This window comes from Heptranchias perlo, unplaced genomic scaffold (genome assembly GCF_035084215.1).
Source record: "Heptranchias perlo isolate sHepPer1 unplaced genomic scaffold, sHepPer1.hap1 HAP1_SCAFFOLD_143, whole genome shotgun sequence".
Taxonomy (NCBI): domain Eukaryota; kingdom Metazoa; phylum Chordata; class Chondrichthyes; order Hexanchiformes; family Hexanchidae; genus Heptranchias; species Heptranchias perlo.
This window is the reverse complement of record NW_027138678.1, coordinates 922133-939283: the sequence shown is the minus strand read 5'-3', so window position 1 is coordinate 939283 and position 17151 is coordinate 922133. Positions and strand designations below refer to the sequence as shown.

General features: G+C 44.1%; 1 protein-coding gene across 1 annotated transcript in view; it reads left to right on the top strand.

The window, feature by feature from the left end:
• Positions 1–555: 555 nt before the first annotated feature.
• Positions 556–17151, top strand: part of LOC137308890 (Fc receptor-like protein 5) — a 29817-nt gene continuing 13221 nt past the window's right edge. Inside the window, exons 1-5 of the mRNA XM_067977325.1 lie at positions 556–628; positions 1797–1912; positions 4743–4772; positions 8605–8868; positions 15464–15742. Coding sequence (XP_067833426.1) covers positions 1882–1912; positions 4743–4772; positions 8605–8868; positions 15464–15742 — 604 coding nt within the window. The 5' untranslated portion in view covers positions 556–628; positions 1797–1881. The remainder of the gene's footprint in view (positions 629–1796; positions 1913–4742; positions 4773–8604; positions 8869–15463; positions 15743–17151) is intronic.

The window sequence follows — 17151 nt, the reverse complement described above, 5'->3', positions numbered from 1 at the left end:
CGGTATACCTGTTTTGGAGGGAGATGACCGCAGGGACCCCTGCACTGCCTTCCTACTCTTCCTCTTTCTTTTGGTTACCCATTCACTATCTCCCTCAGTAATTTTTATCTGCGGTGTGACCAACTCACTGAACGTGCTATCCACGACTTCCTCAGCATCGCGGATGCTCCAAAGCGAGTCCATCCGCAGCTCCAGAGACGTCAAGCAGTCAAACAGTAGCTGCAGCTGGACACACTTCCCGCAGGTGAAGGAACCAGGGACACAGGAAGGATCCCTGAATTCCCACATCCCACAAGAGGAACATAACACGGCTCTGGGATCTCCTGCCATGACTTAATCCTTCAGTTAGCTTAACAACAACTACAATGTTAAAAAAAAAGGAAAGAAAAACTACTTACCAGTCACCAGCCAATCACTTACCTGTTGGCTGTGACTTCGTGCCTCCAGCAGCTGCAGGAGCTCGATCCTCCTCCGAGTCAACTCGCTTGCCCTCCTCACAGGGACCTTGATTTACTGAACCTACTCACCAATCAGCTGCCTCCCCTGCGCCGCGTCCCTTTTTCACTGGTGACGCCACCTCTGGAACTCCGCCGCTGGTCCCAGTTTATCCGCCTCCGATCTCGCTCAGGTCGGCTCTCCCGCTCCCGGGCTCTCCTTTATCCGCCTCCGATCTCGCTCAGCTCGGCTCTCCCGCTCCCGGGCCCTCCTTTATCCGCCTCCGATCTCGCTCAGCTCAGCTCTCCCGCTCTCGGGCTCTCCTTTATCCGCCTCCGTTCTCGCTCAGCTCGGCTCTCCCGCTCCCGGGCCCTCCTTTATCCGCCTCCGATCTCGCTCAGCTCAGCTCTCCCGCTCTCGGGCCCTACTTTATCCCCCTCCGATCTCGCTCAGCTCAGCTCTCCCGCTCCCGGGCCCTCCTTTATCCCCCTCCGATCTCGCTCAGCTCAGCTCTCCCGCTCTCGGGCTCTCCTTTATCCCCCTCCGATCTCGCTCAGCTCAGCTCTCCCGCTCTCGGGCCCTACTTTATCCCCCTCCGATCTCGCTCAGCTCAGCTCTCCCGCTCTCGGGCTCTCCTTTATCCGCCTCCGATCTCGCTCAGCTCAGCTCTCCCGCTCCCGGGCCCTCCTTTATCCCCCTCCGATCTCGCTCAGCTCAAACAGATACAAAATATCTGTTCAATTCCTCTGCCATTTCCTTGTTTTCCATTATTATTTCCCCAGTCTCATCCTCTAAGGGACCAATGTTTACTTTAGCTACCCTCTTCCTTTTTATATACTTGTAGAAGCATTTACTGTTAATTTCTATATTTCTTGCTGGTTTAGTCTCATAATTTATTTTCTCCCTCTTTATTATTCTTTTAGTCATCCTTTGCTGGTTTTGAAAGTTTTCCCAGGGTTCGGGCTTACCAGTAATCTTTGCCACATTGTATGCTTTTTCTTTAACCTACTAACATCCTTGACTTCCTGATTTAGCCATGGTTGGCTCACCCTTTTTGTGGAGTCTTTCCTCCTCACTGGGATATATTTTTGTTGCGAGTCATAAAATATGCTAAGGGAAAAAATGCAATGCAATGGGGATAGAGCAGGGGATAACTCCCTGTGGCGAGTTCTACCAAGCGTGCTTTCTGTAGCTGGATTCTAATACTGATTTTTATCATTGCCTTATGATTTCGTGTGGCGCAAGCACGCTTTTTGTTGAACTTCTGTCATATTTTGGACAGCTCTTGCAAAGAGCCGGCAGTCACGATGGGCTGAATGGCCTCTTTCTGCTATGTTTGGTTTTATTATTCTACTTTTCAGGAAAACTGAGCCGAAAGCAGCTGATCAGAAACCCGCGTCTTCACAGGGGGGAATTCAATTCCTGCTGGGACTCCCCGCAGTGGAAATGAAGAACATTTGTCTCCTCCTGATCTTCGGTAAGTCACTCTCAAATATTTGCAGCGCCTTCCAAAATCTGCCTCATTCACCACAGACGTATAACCAGAGTAAAAGGCCCATTCTGCAATAGGGAGCGTCACACATTTTCTTAACGTCAAACATTCAATTAAAATATATTGAAATGCAATTTCTATCTTCCCTTAAACTAATCAGAATTTAGTACAAGAGTTAAGTTGGCTTAGTGAAGGTAACAGCATGATTTTGCTCTTCGAAGGGGCTCTCCCATTACCATTGAAGGCTGCTACCCACTAAATATTGCTTCTGCAGTACATAACATTTTTTATTTGATCAATTGATTAGCCTCACCTCCAGAGACTGCTTTGTAACTTCATATTGTTACAGTTTTTTTATTAAAAGAATTTGCCATTTTGATTTACTTCACATCAAGTGTCAGTCTTGGCTCATTGGTTCCGCTCTTCCTACTTGCTTTACCATGCGTGGGTTCTGTAGCTCGATTCTAATCTTGGTGTTTATCATTAGTTTTCGCGTGACACAGGCACGCTTTCTGTTGAGCACCTGTCATATTTTACAGAGAAATAGCGACAGGGAGAAGCACACATAGAGAGACGGAGAGAAACAGAGACAGAGAGAGAGACAAGGAGAAAGAGTCAGAGACAGAGCGAAAGATGAATCTAGACACGGAGAGACAGAGTTAAAGTGAAACAGCAAGATACAGTCAGAGAACAGAAAGGGAGAATCAGAACAGCAGAGAGAGCGAGAGAGAACAATAGAGAGAGGGAGGTACAGGGAGAGGCAGACAGGCACAAATAAAATCATGCAGAGGGACAGAGGGAGCCAGAGAAAGACCATAAAAACATAAGACCATAAGAGATAGGAGCAGGAGTAGGCCATTTGGCCCCTCGAGTCTGCTCCGCCACTTAATGAGATGATGGCTGATCTGATTTTTACCTCAACCCCACTTTTCCGCCATTTACCCTGATCCTTTGAGTCCCTTGCTGATCAAAAATTTGTCTCACTCAGCCTTGAATGTATTCAATGACTCGGCCTCCACATTTTTTTGTGGTAAAGAATTCCAAAGATTCACGACCCTCTGGGAGAAGAAATTCCTCCTCATTACCGTCATAAACGGGCGACCCCTTATTCTGAGACCATGCCCCTTAATTTAGATTCCCCCATGATGGTGTAACATCCTCTCAGCATCTACCCTATCGCGTCCCCTCAGAATCTTGTATGTTTCAATAAGATCTCCTCTCATTCTTCTAAACTCCAATGAGTATAGACCCAATCTGTTCAATCTTTCCTCATAAGTCAACCCTACAATAACGGGAATCTACCGAGTGAACCTTCTCTGAACTGCCCCTAATGCAAGTATGTCCTTCCTTAAATAAGGGCACCAGAAAGAGAGGACGAGTCAAAGAGACACAGTGAAAGCGACAGAGAGAGAGAGAAACATGCAGATAGAGACACGGACATAGAGCAAGTCGGAGAGACACGGACAGACACACATCCAGATGGAGACAGAGAAAGATACATAGGCAGAGAGACAATGGGAGTGGTTGATAGAGAGAGATATCGGTGGTGTTTTTTCAATTGGCCTTTGTATATTAACTATGATGAGCTTTGTTAATTTTCTGGTGCGAGGGAGAAAACACACAGTAACGTGTTAACGCAGCACCATTTGAAATTTCACGATAGTTCCAGTTACTGCCGCCTATCGTTGAGTTAACGAAGCTGTAGAGAGAAAAAGTGACTTTGGATTAATTTGACCTAAACCGACGGCTTATTTTTTTTTGGGCGGGGAAATGTCTAATGGTGTATCTTCAATGTTAATTTCTGTTGCAATTTACTTCAATTTTATACAGAAATAGCTCTTTATGGTCACATGTCATTAAGGCTGCCTCCCTGTGACATGTTGATGTCAGGGCGCTGTTGTCTTAAGCGCTGGACCATATTTTCAGAAAACAGGAACACACACAGGCCTTTCATTTCTAATGCACTAGTTGACCCTTATGCATTTTTTGCCATGGCTTGCAGAAATATGGATTGACTTTAGTGACAGTTCCTGTTTCCTGAGGCGCTAAAAAAGCTTTGTGATGCCTGCTGCTTGGCCATGTACTATCTCATCGGGCAAGAGTGGCAACCCACACAATAATGATGATAATGATAGGAACATAGGGACAGGAGTAGGCCATTCAGCCCCTCGAGCCTGCTCTGCCATTCTATTAGATCATGGCGGTTCTGCACCTTAATTCCATTTACCCGCCTTTGCTACAAATCCCCCGATACCCCTCACCCAACAAAAATCTCTCGATCTCAGTCTTGAAAGCTCCAATTGACCCCCAGCATCCACAGCTTTCCGCGGGAGAGAGTTCCAGATTCCTCCTACCCGCTGTGTGTAAAAGTGTTTCCTGATTTCCCTCCTAAATGTCCCAGTTCTAGTGGTAAACAATGTGTTCCCTTGTTCTTGACAGAGCAAAAACACCCCGAGACTCTCAGAGCAATGAATCATTCCAATATCTGCCACGTCCCTTTTATCTGACAGAAAATGTTCCATTTAGTCCTCAGGCCTATCGGATATTCGAAAAAAAACAATGTCGCTTTGTTTGTGAGAGGGTAAATTGGAATAATTTGATATATTAATCTTTTACATTTACTTCAATGGCATTGAATGTCTGGTGGTATATATTAACTGGGAGCAGATGCGACACCGCCTGTTTTCCGTCCTTGCCCAAGTCAAATTTCACACCCGAGGAGTTACCTCTATTTAGCAGCCTTACACAGCGCAGATCAAAGATGAAGATATTGACAGATAATGGAAACTTTATTACAATTTTTTCTCTTTTGCAGTGCAAATTACTCACTACGGGACCGCACAAGGTATGATGAAGACAGTCTGTTCATTAGTGATAATAACTCCGTTTGTTGAATGATCGATTCCAATGTATATCGATTAGACCGAAGCAATGGAGCAATGGCACAAATTTCAGCTGGTCGGCCGAACGTAAAACTGACGGTGTGGATTCGCCGCCCGAATTTCATTCCATTCACTTCAGTGGGAATGAAACTCGGGCGGTTTCTAGAACAGTCGGCCAATCCGAAGCCCACTTTTAAGTCATACCGCCAGGTTTGAAATTTACCCCAATATATTAAAACCATAGTAACTTTTAACTGAGCATAAGTACGAGTTGGGGAAGTATTCATTGGGCTAGCAGGCTGTTCTTGCCCATTAAGTGAACAAAAAGATGGATGGATAGATAGAGAGTTCTTTGATGAAGTAATGGAGAAGGTTGTTGAGGGTGATGTAGTGTATAAAAGATGTTTGATAATTAACCACATAATAGACTTGTTAGCACAATTAAAGCCCATGGGATTAAAGGGGCAGTGGTAGCATGGATACGGAATTGGCTAAGAGGTAGAAAGCAGAGAGTAGTGATGAACGGTTGTTTACAGACTGAATGGAAGTATACAATAGTGTCCACCAGGGGTCGGTATTAGGACCACTGCTCTTTTTGACATAAATTAATGGACTGGAGTTGGGTATACCGTTCATAGCTTCAAATTTTGCACTTGACAAGAAACTGGGAAATGTAGTAAACAGTGTGGAGAATAGTAAAAGATTTCAGGAAGACAGAGACATACTGGTGAAATTGGCCGACACATGGCAGATGTATAGGAACTTAAGAACAGGAGTAGACCATTTAGCCCTGGAGCCTGTTCCATCATTCAATGAGATTATGTCTGATCTGTGTTCCAACCCCATATATCCGCCTTAGCCCATATCAGTAATACATTTGGTGAACACAAATCGATCACTCTCAGATTTAAAATTAACAATGGAGTTAACATCACCTGCCCTTTGTGGAAGAGAGTTCCAAACTGCTTCCACCCTTTGTTTGTAGAAGTGTTTCCGAACGACACTCCTGAAAGTCCTGGCTCTAATTTTGAGGCTATGTCCGCAAGCCCTAGAATCCCCAACCAGGGTAGATAGGGAGAAACTATTTCCGCTATCAGTTCCCCATAATATCTTGAAAGCATGATCCAATCACCCCCTAATCTTGTACATTCCAGGCAATACACTCCTAGATTGTGTAATGTCTCCTCGTAAGTTAACCGTTGGAGTCCATGTATCATTCTAGTAAATCTACGCTGCATTCCCTCTAAGACTAATATATCATTGCTAAGATGCGGTTCCCAGAACTGAACACACTACTCCAGGTGTGGTTTTACCAGGGCTTTGTGCAGCAGTAGCATAACTTCTACCCCTCTAGCTATAAAGACCAGCATTCCATTATCCTTTCTGATTATTTTGTGACCTTTCCATGTCATTTTAATGATTTATGTACATGGGCCCCCAAAGTCTCTTTGGACCTCCACTCTTACGAACTTTTCACCATTTAGAACGTACTCTGATCTATCCTTTTTAGGTCCAAAGTGGATGACCTCACACTTGCCTACTTTGAAATCCATTTGCCACAGTCTTGCCTATTTACTTAATCTATTAATATCTCTCTGTAATTTTATGCTTCCATCTACTACGCTTACCATGCTACCTATCATTGTGTCATTGGCAAACTTGGATATGTGGCTCTCTATCCCTTCATCTAAGTCGTTAATAAATACAGCGAATAGTTGAGACACCTGCACAGATCTCTGTGGGACACCACTAGTCACATCCTGCCAATTTGAGTACCTGCCCATTATCCCTACACTCTGTCACATGCCGCTCAGCCAATCTCCTAACCAGGTCAATAATTTGCCCTCAATTCCATGAGCTTCAACTTTTACCAACAGGCTCTTATGAGGGATTTTATCGAATGCCGTCTGGAACTGCATATAAACAACATCCGTAGACTACCCTGTCCGCAACTTTAGACACCTATTCCAAAAATTCAATGAGGTTTGTCAGGCTTCTCCTACCCTTTACAAGTCCATGCAATTTAACGCAGGAAAGTGTGAAATGATGCATTTTGGTAGGCAGAATGAGGAAAGGCAATATAAACTAAATGGGACAATTTTACAGGCGGTGCAGGTGCAGAGAGACCTGCGGGTGGAGGTACACAAATATTTGAACGTGACAGGACAAGTTGAGAAGGCTGTCAATAAGCGTACGGTATCCTTGGCTTTATAAAGAAAGGCATTTAGAACAAAAGCAAGGAAACTATTTTAAACCTTTATAAAACGCTGGCCCGGCCCGAGCTGGAGTATTGTGTCCAATTCTGGGCACCGCACTTTAGGAAGGATGTTAAGGCCTGAGAGAGGGTGCAGAGGAGATTTACTCGAATGGTTCCAGGGACGCGGGACATCAGTTAGGTGAAGAGAGTGGAGAAGCTGGGGTTGTTCTTCTTAAAGCAGAGAAGATTAAGGGAGGATTTAATAGAAGTGTTCAGAATCATGAAGGGTTTAGATAGAGTAATAATGAGAAACTTTTAAATATATATCCAATTCAAAGTTAATATTAATTTGCTTCCACCACCTGTTCAGTTCATAACAACTCGCCACGTTAAAAAAGTTATTCTCACCTCCTCTTGGCTTTTTTTTTGCCAATCATCTTAAATCTGTACCCTTTGGTTACCGACCCTCCTGGCAGTGGAAACAGTATCTCCCTGTCCACTTTATCAAAACCCCTCATAATTTTGAACAGCTCATGTTTACGGAGGGTGCAAGATGGGGTCCCGGCATTTGGAGCATTGGAATAGTCGAGTATGCACATAACAAAGATATAAATTAAAGTTTCAGCTGAGGCAGGGGCGGATACGGGTGGTGTAACAGAGGTAGAAGTAGGCGGTCTTGGTGATGGAGCTGATATGCGGTTGGAAGCTCATCTCAGGGTCAAATAGGTTACGAACACTCTGGATCAGGTCTGACAGTGGCCAGGAAGAGGGATGGAGTTGATTGGACACGACAGATCATATTAAGTTGTACAAACTCTAGTCTTAATGGCCCTATTTCGCTTCATTTGAAATTATCGGAAATTAAACATGAAACCAAAGCAATTTTACAATAAAATATACTGAACATTTGATGAGGTGTCAATATCTCGGCCCCACAGCGCCACCCAGTGGAGCTTCCGTGACATTTCACAAGTTCAGTCGACAGTTCCCGAAAAAGCGGGGATCAATTCACATTTAGTAGCTGTTACCAACCAAATAGTTTATTTACAGAATTCCAACCTAAGAAGAGTTGGGCCGGATAGTGGGGAAAGGCTGCACGAGGTGAGAAACATTAATAAACTCCTATTGCAACCATTAGTAAATTCAACACCAATTGACCGCTGCTTCCTCAGTGTTCCTTATTTGTCCCAGACTGGATTGGAATCGGGATCGGGGTTGGAGGGAGGAGCAGGTGACGTGAAACTCGATTCCGATAAATAAGTTATTAATGTTAAATGTTTTCCGCAAAACAAAAGCAAAATACTGCGGACGCTGAAAATCTGAAATGGAAGCAGAAAATACTGGAAACGCTCAACAGGTCAGGCAGCATCTGTGGAGAGAGAAGCGACGTCACCAGTTCTGACGAAAGGCCATTGACCTGAAACGTTAACTCTGTTGACTCTGTTTCTCTCCCCACAGATGCTGCCTGACCTGCTGAATGTTTCCAAGCATTTTCTATTGTTATTTTCAATGTATTCGGGCTGTGCTGTGCTAGTAGTCCTTAGTGTGAGTTAAGCGGATGATAAACTATAACGGTGACACTTTGCTCCCATCATTAGGTGGCCGCGTGACCTTAAAGGCCGAGCCACCTTCGGTTTTGGAAGGAAATATTCTGACTTTGATCTGCCGGTACAACTACTACTATTGGTGGCATAAAGATAAAGCCATTAAATTCTACAAAGACAATTCAAGGATCTACGAAATGAAGGCGAAGAATAGCGAGGCTCGGCATACAATTAAAGTCACCAGTTCGGAGTACAGCGGAGAATATTATTGTACTTTGGATGGTGAGAAATCACCGAGAGTGCCGGTTCATGTTAGCGGTATGTATTAAATATTTCAATCGGAAATAGGAATACTTTTTCCTACTGCTGGTGTACAAGTGTTTGGCGTTCTGAATGTGTATCAATTCTATCTGTATGTTCTCTGGAGGAGCTGCTCAAGTTAGGCCGTAAGATATTTATCGAAAAACGTTATTACTTGAGCCGACAATTAATAGCAACTCAGAGTTCCAACTCACAACTGAAGCGTGATCGGCGGGTCTTTATATACATATATTGTAATATCTATACATAAAACAGCGCGAGGTTGCCGACACGATATTGATATATTTTACACCAATATATCACCCGATACCTGAAAAGAAGGGCGAGATAGTGGAGAGAATTAAGGCAGATTTCATCCTCCCGTCGCCCCGTCTCGGCCCACTTCACCCACTTCACTGTCCTGCCACATTGAAATGAGGCCGGGAGCCTTCTCCCCTGAAACCTGGCAGATAGCCCCGTCTCTCGCTTCACATGCCATGTGAAGAAGCAATGCTAAGAGAGAGTTGTAACAGCAGGTCCTGGTGAGTCCCTGGTACAGCCATAGTGGGTCCGCTGACCGACTTTTTAAAGGGACCGAATTTAGTAGAATGCACCTCTCCCTCTCTTTTGCTCCTTTCGCTTACGTGTACGGTGTGGGCTCAATCACAGACCTCTAATAAAGAAACGGAAAGAAGATCTTCTGGTCATCTCTCCTTGGCGTCACAGCGTGTGTGTGTGTTGTCTAATCGTCGATGAGAAGCCCGGGTGTTTTTAATTTCAGATAGTGACAGCGAGGCTGGCGGGGGGAGGATGAAGCTGTGAATATCTGTGGAGTTCGCTGTGGTGAACGTCCACGGTGAGATACAGCACAGAACGACTTTATTCACCCCCACAGAAATTCATCCCACAAAAATTCACCCCCACAGAAATTCACCCCCACAAAAATTCATCCCCACAGAAATTCACCCCCACAGAAATTCACCCTCAGAAATTCACCCCCACAGATATTCACCCTCACAGAAATTCACCCCCACAGAAATTCACCCACAGAAATTCACCCACACAGAAATTCACACTCACAGAAATTCACCCACACAGAAATTCACCCCCACAGAAATTCACCCTCAGAAATTCACCCACAGAAATTCACCCCCACAGAAATTCACCCACAGAAATTCACCCCCACAGAAATTCACCCTCAGAAATTCACCCACAGAAATTCACCCCCACAGAAATTCACCCACAGAAATTCACCCACACAGAAATTCACACTCACAGAAATTCACCCACACAGGAATTCACCCCCACAGAAATTCACCCACAGAAATTCACCCACACAGAAATTCCCCCTCAGAAATTCACCCTCACAGAAATTCCCCCTCACAGAAATGCACCCTCACAGAAATTCACCCACAGTAATTCAACCTCAGAAATTCACCCTCAGAAATTCACCCACAGAAATTCACCCCCACAGAAATTCACCCTCAGAAATTCATTCCCACATAAATTCACCCTCAGAAATTCATTCCCACATAAATTCACCCACAGAAATTCACCCCAACAGAAATTCACCCTCACAGAAATTCACCCACAGAAATTCACCCTCACAGAAATTCACCCTCACAGAAATGCACCCTCACAGAAATTCACCCACAGTAATTCAACCTCAGAAATTCACCCCAACAGAAATTCACCCGCACAGCATTCACCACCACAGAAATTCACCCCCACAGAAATTCACCCTTATAGAAATTCACCCACAGAAATTAAACCCCACAGAAATTCACCCTCACAGAAATGCACCCTCACAGAAATTCACCCACAGTAATTCAACCTCAGAAATTCACCCCCACAGAAATTCACCCTCAGAAATTCACCCCCACAGAAATTCACCCCCACAGAAATTCACCCACAGAAATTCACCCACACAGAAATTCACACTCACAGAAATTCACCCACACAGGAATTCACCCCCACAGAAATTCACCCACAGAAATTCACCCACACAGAAATTCACCCTCAGAAATTCATTCCCACATAAATTCACCCTCAGAAATTCATTCCCACATAAATTCACCCACAGAAATTCACCCCAACAGAAATTCACCCTCACAGAAATTCACCCTCACAGAAATTCACCCACAGTAATTCAACCTCAGAAATTCACCCCAACAGAAATTCACCCGCACAGTATTCACCACCACAGAAATTCACCCCCACAGAAATTCACCCTTATAGAAATTCACCCACAGAAATTAAACCCCACAGAAATTCACCCTCACAGAAATTCACCCCCACAGAAATTCACCAACACGAATTCACCCCACAGTATTCACCCCACAGCTCGGCTGGCGGCTGGGAGGATGAAACTGTGAACATTTGTGGAGTTCGCTGTGGTGAACATCTACGATGAGACACAGCAGAGAATGACGAAAAGACCAATTTTTATTGGAGCACTCCTCCTTAGATAGAGCTCTTGCCAGGAGCGTCAGTCCTTGTTTCAGCAGAAATATTAACAGGGTTAAAGTCTCGGCAAACATAGCGACAAAAGGAATTCCACAGCAACATAGTAATGCTGCTTGCTCTCGTGTTCCACAATACTGATGCTGGTTATCAAGCGTAAAATCAAGTCGAGATTACACCTTGTGGCGACTATCGGCATTTCATTGCCCTTATTATTAACCTCTGCTGTTTGTTTAATTCTGTGACAGGAACCATTACCTGTCAATCCATATTCTGCTTCCACAGAGAACTTCTCCAAACTCGCGTACTGCTGGTGTACAAGTGTTTGGCGTTCTGAATCTGTCAATTCTATCTGTATGTTCTCTAAGGAGCTGCTCAAGTTCGGCCGTAAGATATTTATCTAAAAACGTATGACTTGAGCCGACAATTAATAGCAACTCAGAGTTCCAACTCACAATTGAAGCGTGGGTCGGCGGGTCTTTATATACATATATTGTAATATCTATACATAATACAGCGCAAGGTTGCGGACACGATATTGATATATTTTACATCAATATATCACACGATACCTGAAAAAGAAGCGGCGAGATAGTGAAGAGAATTAAGGCAGATTTCATCCTCCCGTCGCCCGCCTCTTCCCACTTCACTGTCCTGCCACATTGAAATGAGGGCGGGGAGCATTCTCCCCTGAAACCTGGCAGATATCCCCGTCTCTCGCTTCAACTACCACGCTATTGAACCAATGCTAAAAGAGAGGTGGAACAGCAGGTCCCGGTGACTCCCTGGTGCAGCTATAATGGGTCCGCTGACCGACCTTTTAAAGGGACCGAATTTAGTTAAATGCGCCTCTCCCTCTCTATTGCTCATTTCGCTTCCGTGTTCGGTGTGGGCTAAATCACAGACCTTTAATAAAGAAACGGAAAGAAGATCTTCGGGTCACCTCTCCTTGGCGTCACAGCGTGTGTGTGTTGTCTAATCGCCGAATCACTTCTCTGGCCATAAGAAGTCCGGGTGTTTTTAATCTCAGATAGTGAGAGCGAGGCTGGCGGCGGGGAGGATGAAGCTGTGAATATCTGTGGAGTTCGCCGTGATTAACATTTGCGGTGAGATACAGAATAGAACGACTTTATTAACCCCACAGAAATTCATCCTCACAGAAATTCACCCTCACAGAAATTCACCCACACAGAAATTCACCCACACAGAAATTCACCCACACAAAAATTCACCCACACAGAAATTCACCCACACAGAAATTCACCCACACAGAAATCTACCCCCACACAGAAATTCACCCCACAGAAATCTACCCCCACAGAAATTCAGCCCCGCAGAAATTCACCTTCACAGAAATTCACCCTCACAGATATTCACCCTCACAGATATTCACCCTCACAGAAATTCACCCCCACAGAAATTCGCCCCCACAACTAGGCTGGCGGCTGGGAGGATGAAATTGTGAACATTTGTGGAGTTCGCCGTGGTGAACGTCTACGATGAGACACAGCATGGAGCGACTAAAAGACCAATTTTTATTGGAGCACTCCTCCTTAGATAGAGCCCTTGCCAGATGTGTCAGTCCTTGTTTCAGCCGAAATATTAACCGGCTTAAGTTCTCGGCAAACATAGCGACAAAAGAAATTCCACAACAATATAGTAATGCTGCTTGCTCTCGCGTTCCACAATACTGATGCTGGTTATCAAGCGTAAAATCAAGTCTGGATTACACCTTGTGGCGACTATCGGCATTTCATTGCCCTTATTATTAACCTCTGCTGTTTGTTTAACTCTGTGACAGGAACCATTACCTGTCAATCCATATTCTGCTTCCACAGAGCTCTTCTCCAAACCCACACTGAAGACTGAGCCCGAAGATGAAATATTTGAGGCTCAACCGTTTATTTTGTTGTTGAAACATTCAGGCGCAATATTGTGGCCCGATGCTATTTTACAAAAATGACGAAGCTCTGTATTTAAATTCGAATGAAACCCATTACCTAATGGAGTCAGATTGGCATTTATTGCCCACCCCAAGTTGTCCCTTGAGATGGTGGTGGTGAGCTTTCTCCTTGAGCCACAGCAGTCCGTGTGGTGAAGGTTCTCCCACAGTGCTGTTAGGTAGGGAGTTCCTGGCGTTTGACCAAGTGACAATGAAGTATTGGCGATTTATGTCCCAGTCACGAGGCTGTGTGAATCGGAGGCGAATTTGGAGGTGCTGGTACCTGCTGCCCTTATCCTGCTATGCGGCGGAGATCGCTAGTTAGCAAGGCGCTGCCGAAGAAGCCTTGGCGAGTTGCTGCAGTGCATCCTGTGGATGGTACACACTGCAGCCACAGTGCACCGGTGGTGGAAGGAGTGAATGTTTAGGGTGGTGGATGGGGTGCCAATCAAACAGATTGCTTTGACCTGGATGGTGCCGAGCTTTTTGAGTGTTGTTGGATCTGCACTCATCCAGGCAAGTGGAGAGTATTCCATCACACTCCTGGCGTGCCCTTTAGGTGGTGCAGAAACTTTGGGGAGTTGGGAGGAGAGCTGCAGAATCCCCAGTCTCTAGTTACCACGGCATTTAAGTGGCTGGTCCAGTTAAGATTCTGGTCAATGGTGACGCCAAGCACGGTGGTGGCGGGGGACCCAGCTATACTAATACCATGGAATGTCAAGGGGAAGTGGTTATGCTCTCTCTTGTTTGAGATGCTGAGAGATTGTTTCCCCTAGAACTAGGGGGCATAGTATCAGAATAAGCGGTTGGCCATGAAAGCCTGAGATGAGGGGGAATTTCTTTACACAAAGGATTGTGAATCTTTGGAATTATCTATCCCATAGGGCTCTGGATGCTGCGTCATTGAATATATTCAATGTTGAGATAGACGGTTTTCTGGATTCTAGGGCAATCAAGGGATATGGAGATCGGGCGAGAAAGTGGAGTTGAGGTTGAAGATCAGCCATAATGAGATTGAATATAGAGCAGGCTCGAGGAGTCATGTGGCCTACTCCTGCTCCCATTTCTTATGTTCATATGCTAATTTCCTGACACTTGTCTGGCGTCAAAGTTACTTACCACTTCGCAGCCCAAGTCTGGATGTTGTCCAGGTCTTGCCGTATGCGGGCACGGACTGCTTCATTATCTGAGGGGTTGCAAATGGAACTGAACACTGTGCAATCATCAGTGAACATCCCCATTTCTGACCTCATGATGGAGGGAAGGTGATTGATGAAGCAGCTGAAGATAGTTGGGCCTAGAAGACCCCTCCCCTCTCCCAAGCTGTCTTTTGGTAGCGCTATCAGCATTGGAAGCTCGCTGATTCAATTTAAATTAGGCCCAGCCACGAAAATGACACGGGCTTCACGCCGATTCCTATATAATAGCAAATAAAATACTTCTATATTGAATCCTGGTTCAACAACAATCAATGGCGTAACCGAAGATAAAACTGTGATTTTTTCTTATTTTGCATTACTCCAATTTGTATTTACGTGATGACAATGAAGATAATCTAAATTTAGATTATATTTTAATTAATTTATTCCTGCTTTATCTGAGCATATTATTTATGAGGGTTTAATTCTGCAATTTAGTAATAAACTTAATAAGACTTTAATCTAATGCTGTGTTATTTATGTGAGCAATTTATAAATTAATTCAATAAAATATGGATACTTAATTAAAAGCAACCAATGTAAAAGTGCAATTAAAAGACCAACCTTTTGCTTGGTGATTGGTAACATCTCGAGAAATAGAAAGCTGATGGTTTAATTGTAGATGTAATTATTCTGCTTTTAGCTTTTAAACTAGGTTTAGTGAATGTAACAAGCTTTATATTAAGCTTGCTTTACCGATTGGAATAGGCAATTACATTCGAATAAATTTAGATACAATCATTGTTGGTTGTATAATGTGCAGGAAACTCTTTGAATTAAATAGAGTAGAAAAATGGATCTGCTCCTGAAAACAGTATAAAATGCATCTGCCCTGAGGACCTCCTGCAGCAATGTCCTGGGGCTGAGATGATTGGCCTCGAATACCCACAACCTTCTTCCCTTGTTCTAAGTGTGACTCCAGCCACCCGATCCGCATTGATTTCCGTGCAATGGTGTCTGTTTAAGTTTGTGATAGATGCAGTAGCTAATCCACATTTTCTTTTTGTAGAGCTCTTCTCCAAACCCACATTGAGGGCTGAGCCTGAAGCTCAGATATTTGAGGGCCAACGGTTAAAATTCATCTGCTCGGTTGAAACATTTATCACCAATTCTCACTTGATGTATTCATTTCTCAAAAACGGGCATGCTCTGAATTTAAATACGGAGCTCAACAATTATATAATGGACACAGCTCGGCCGGACGATTCGGGGACTTACCTGTGTAAAGCAACTAATTTCAACAGTGAGGTGACGAAATACAGTAATGCTGTTTCCGTTTTAGTCAAACGTAAGTAAAACGACCTACAATTATTCATCATTCTACATGCAGGGAGGATGTTCCCGATGGCTGGGAAGTCCAGATCCAGGGGTCACAGTCTCAGGATACGGGGTATGCCATTTAGAACCGAGATGAGGAGAAATTTCTTCACTCAGAGGGTGGTGAACATGTGGAATTCTCTACCACGGAAGTCAGTGGAGGCCAAGTCATTAGATGTATTCAAGAAGGAGATAGATATATTTCTTAATGCTAAAGGGATCAAGGGATATGGGGAAAAAAGCGGGAACAGGGTACTGAATTACACGATCAACCATGATCATTTTGAATGGCGGAGCAGGCCCGAAGGGCCGAATGGCCTGTTCTTGCTCCTATTTTCTATGTTTCTATATATTTATATTCTTGTGTATTTTTCGGAATTGGGTTTTATAAGAAAGTTTGAAACCACTAATATGACTATTTAGACACCTTGGACAAAGCTCATTGTGAAATATTGCTGTCACATAGAAACATGGAAAATAAGAGGAGGAGTAGGCCATTCGGGCCTTCGAGCCTGCTCCGCCATTCAATATGATCATGACTGATCCTCTATCTCAATACCATATTCCAGCTCTCTCCCCATACCCCTTGATACCTTTTGTCTCTAGAAATCTATCTCGCTCCTTGTTAAACATATTCAGTGACTTGGCCTCCACTGCCTTCTGTGGTAGAGAATTCCACAGGTTCACCACCCTCTGAGTGAAGAAATTTCTCCTCATCTCAGTCCTATATGTTCTACCCAGTATCCCTTCTCACAACTGTAATTGATTCTATAATGCTGCCCTCCCTCCTTTTTTATCACCCACTTTACCCTGCCTGAAAACTCGACATCCAATTTCTTATGTTCTTATGCTAATTTCCTGACACTTGTCTGGCGCGAATGTTACTTGCCACTTATCAGCCTAAGCCTGGATGTTGTCCAGGTCTTGCTGCACGCGGGCATGGAATGCTTCATTATCTGAGGGGTTGCGAATGGAACTGAACACTGCAATCATCAGTGTCCGGCCTCGCTTCTCACCCTAGGAATGAGGGAAGGTGATTGATGAAGTAGCTGAAGATAGTTGGGCCTATGAGACACCTCCCTTCCCCCAAGCTGTCTTTTGGGATCGCTATTAGCATTGGAAGCTCGCTGATTCAATTTAAATTATGCCCAGCCACGAAAATAACATGGGCTTCAGGCCGATTCCGAAATAATAACAAATAAAACACTTCTATATTGAATCCTGGTTCAACAACAATCAATGATGTAACTGAAGATAAAACTGTGATTTTGTTTATTTTACAATACTCCAATTTGTATTTACCTGATGACAATGAAGATAATCTAAATTCAGATTATAATTTAATTAATATATTCCTTCTTTCTCTGAGCATAATATTTA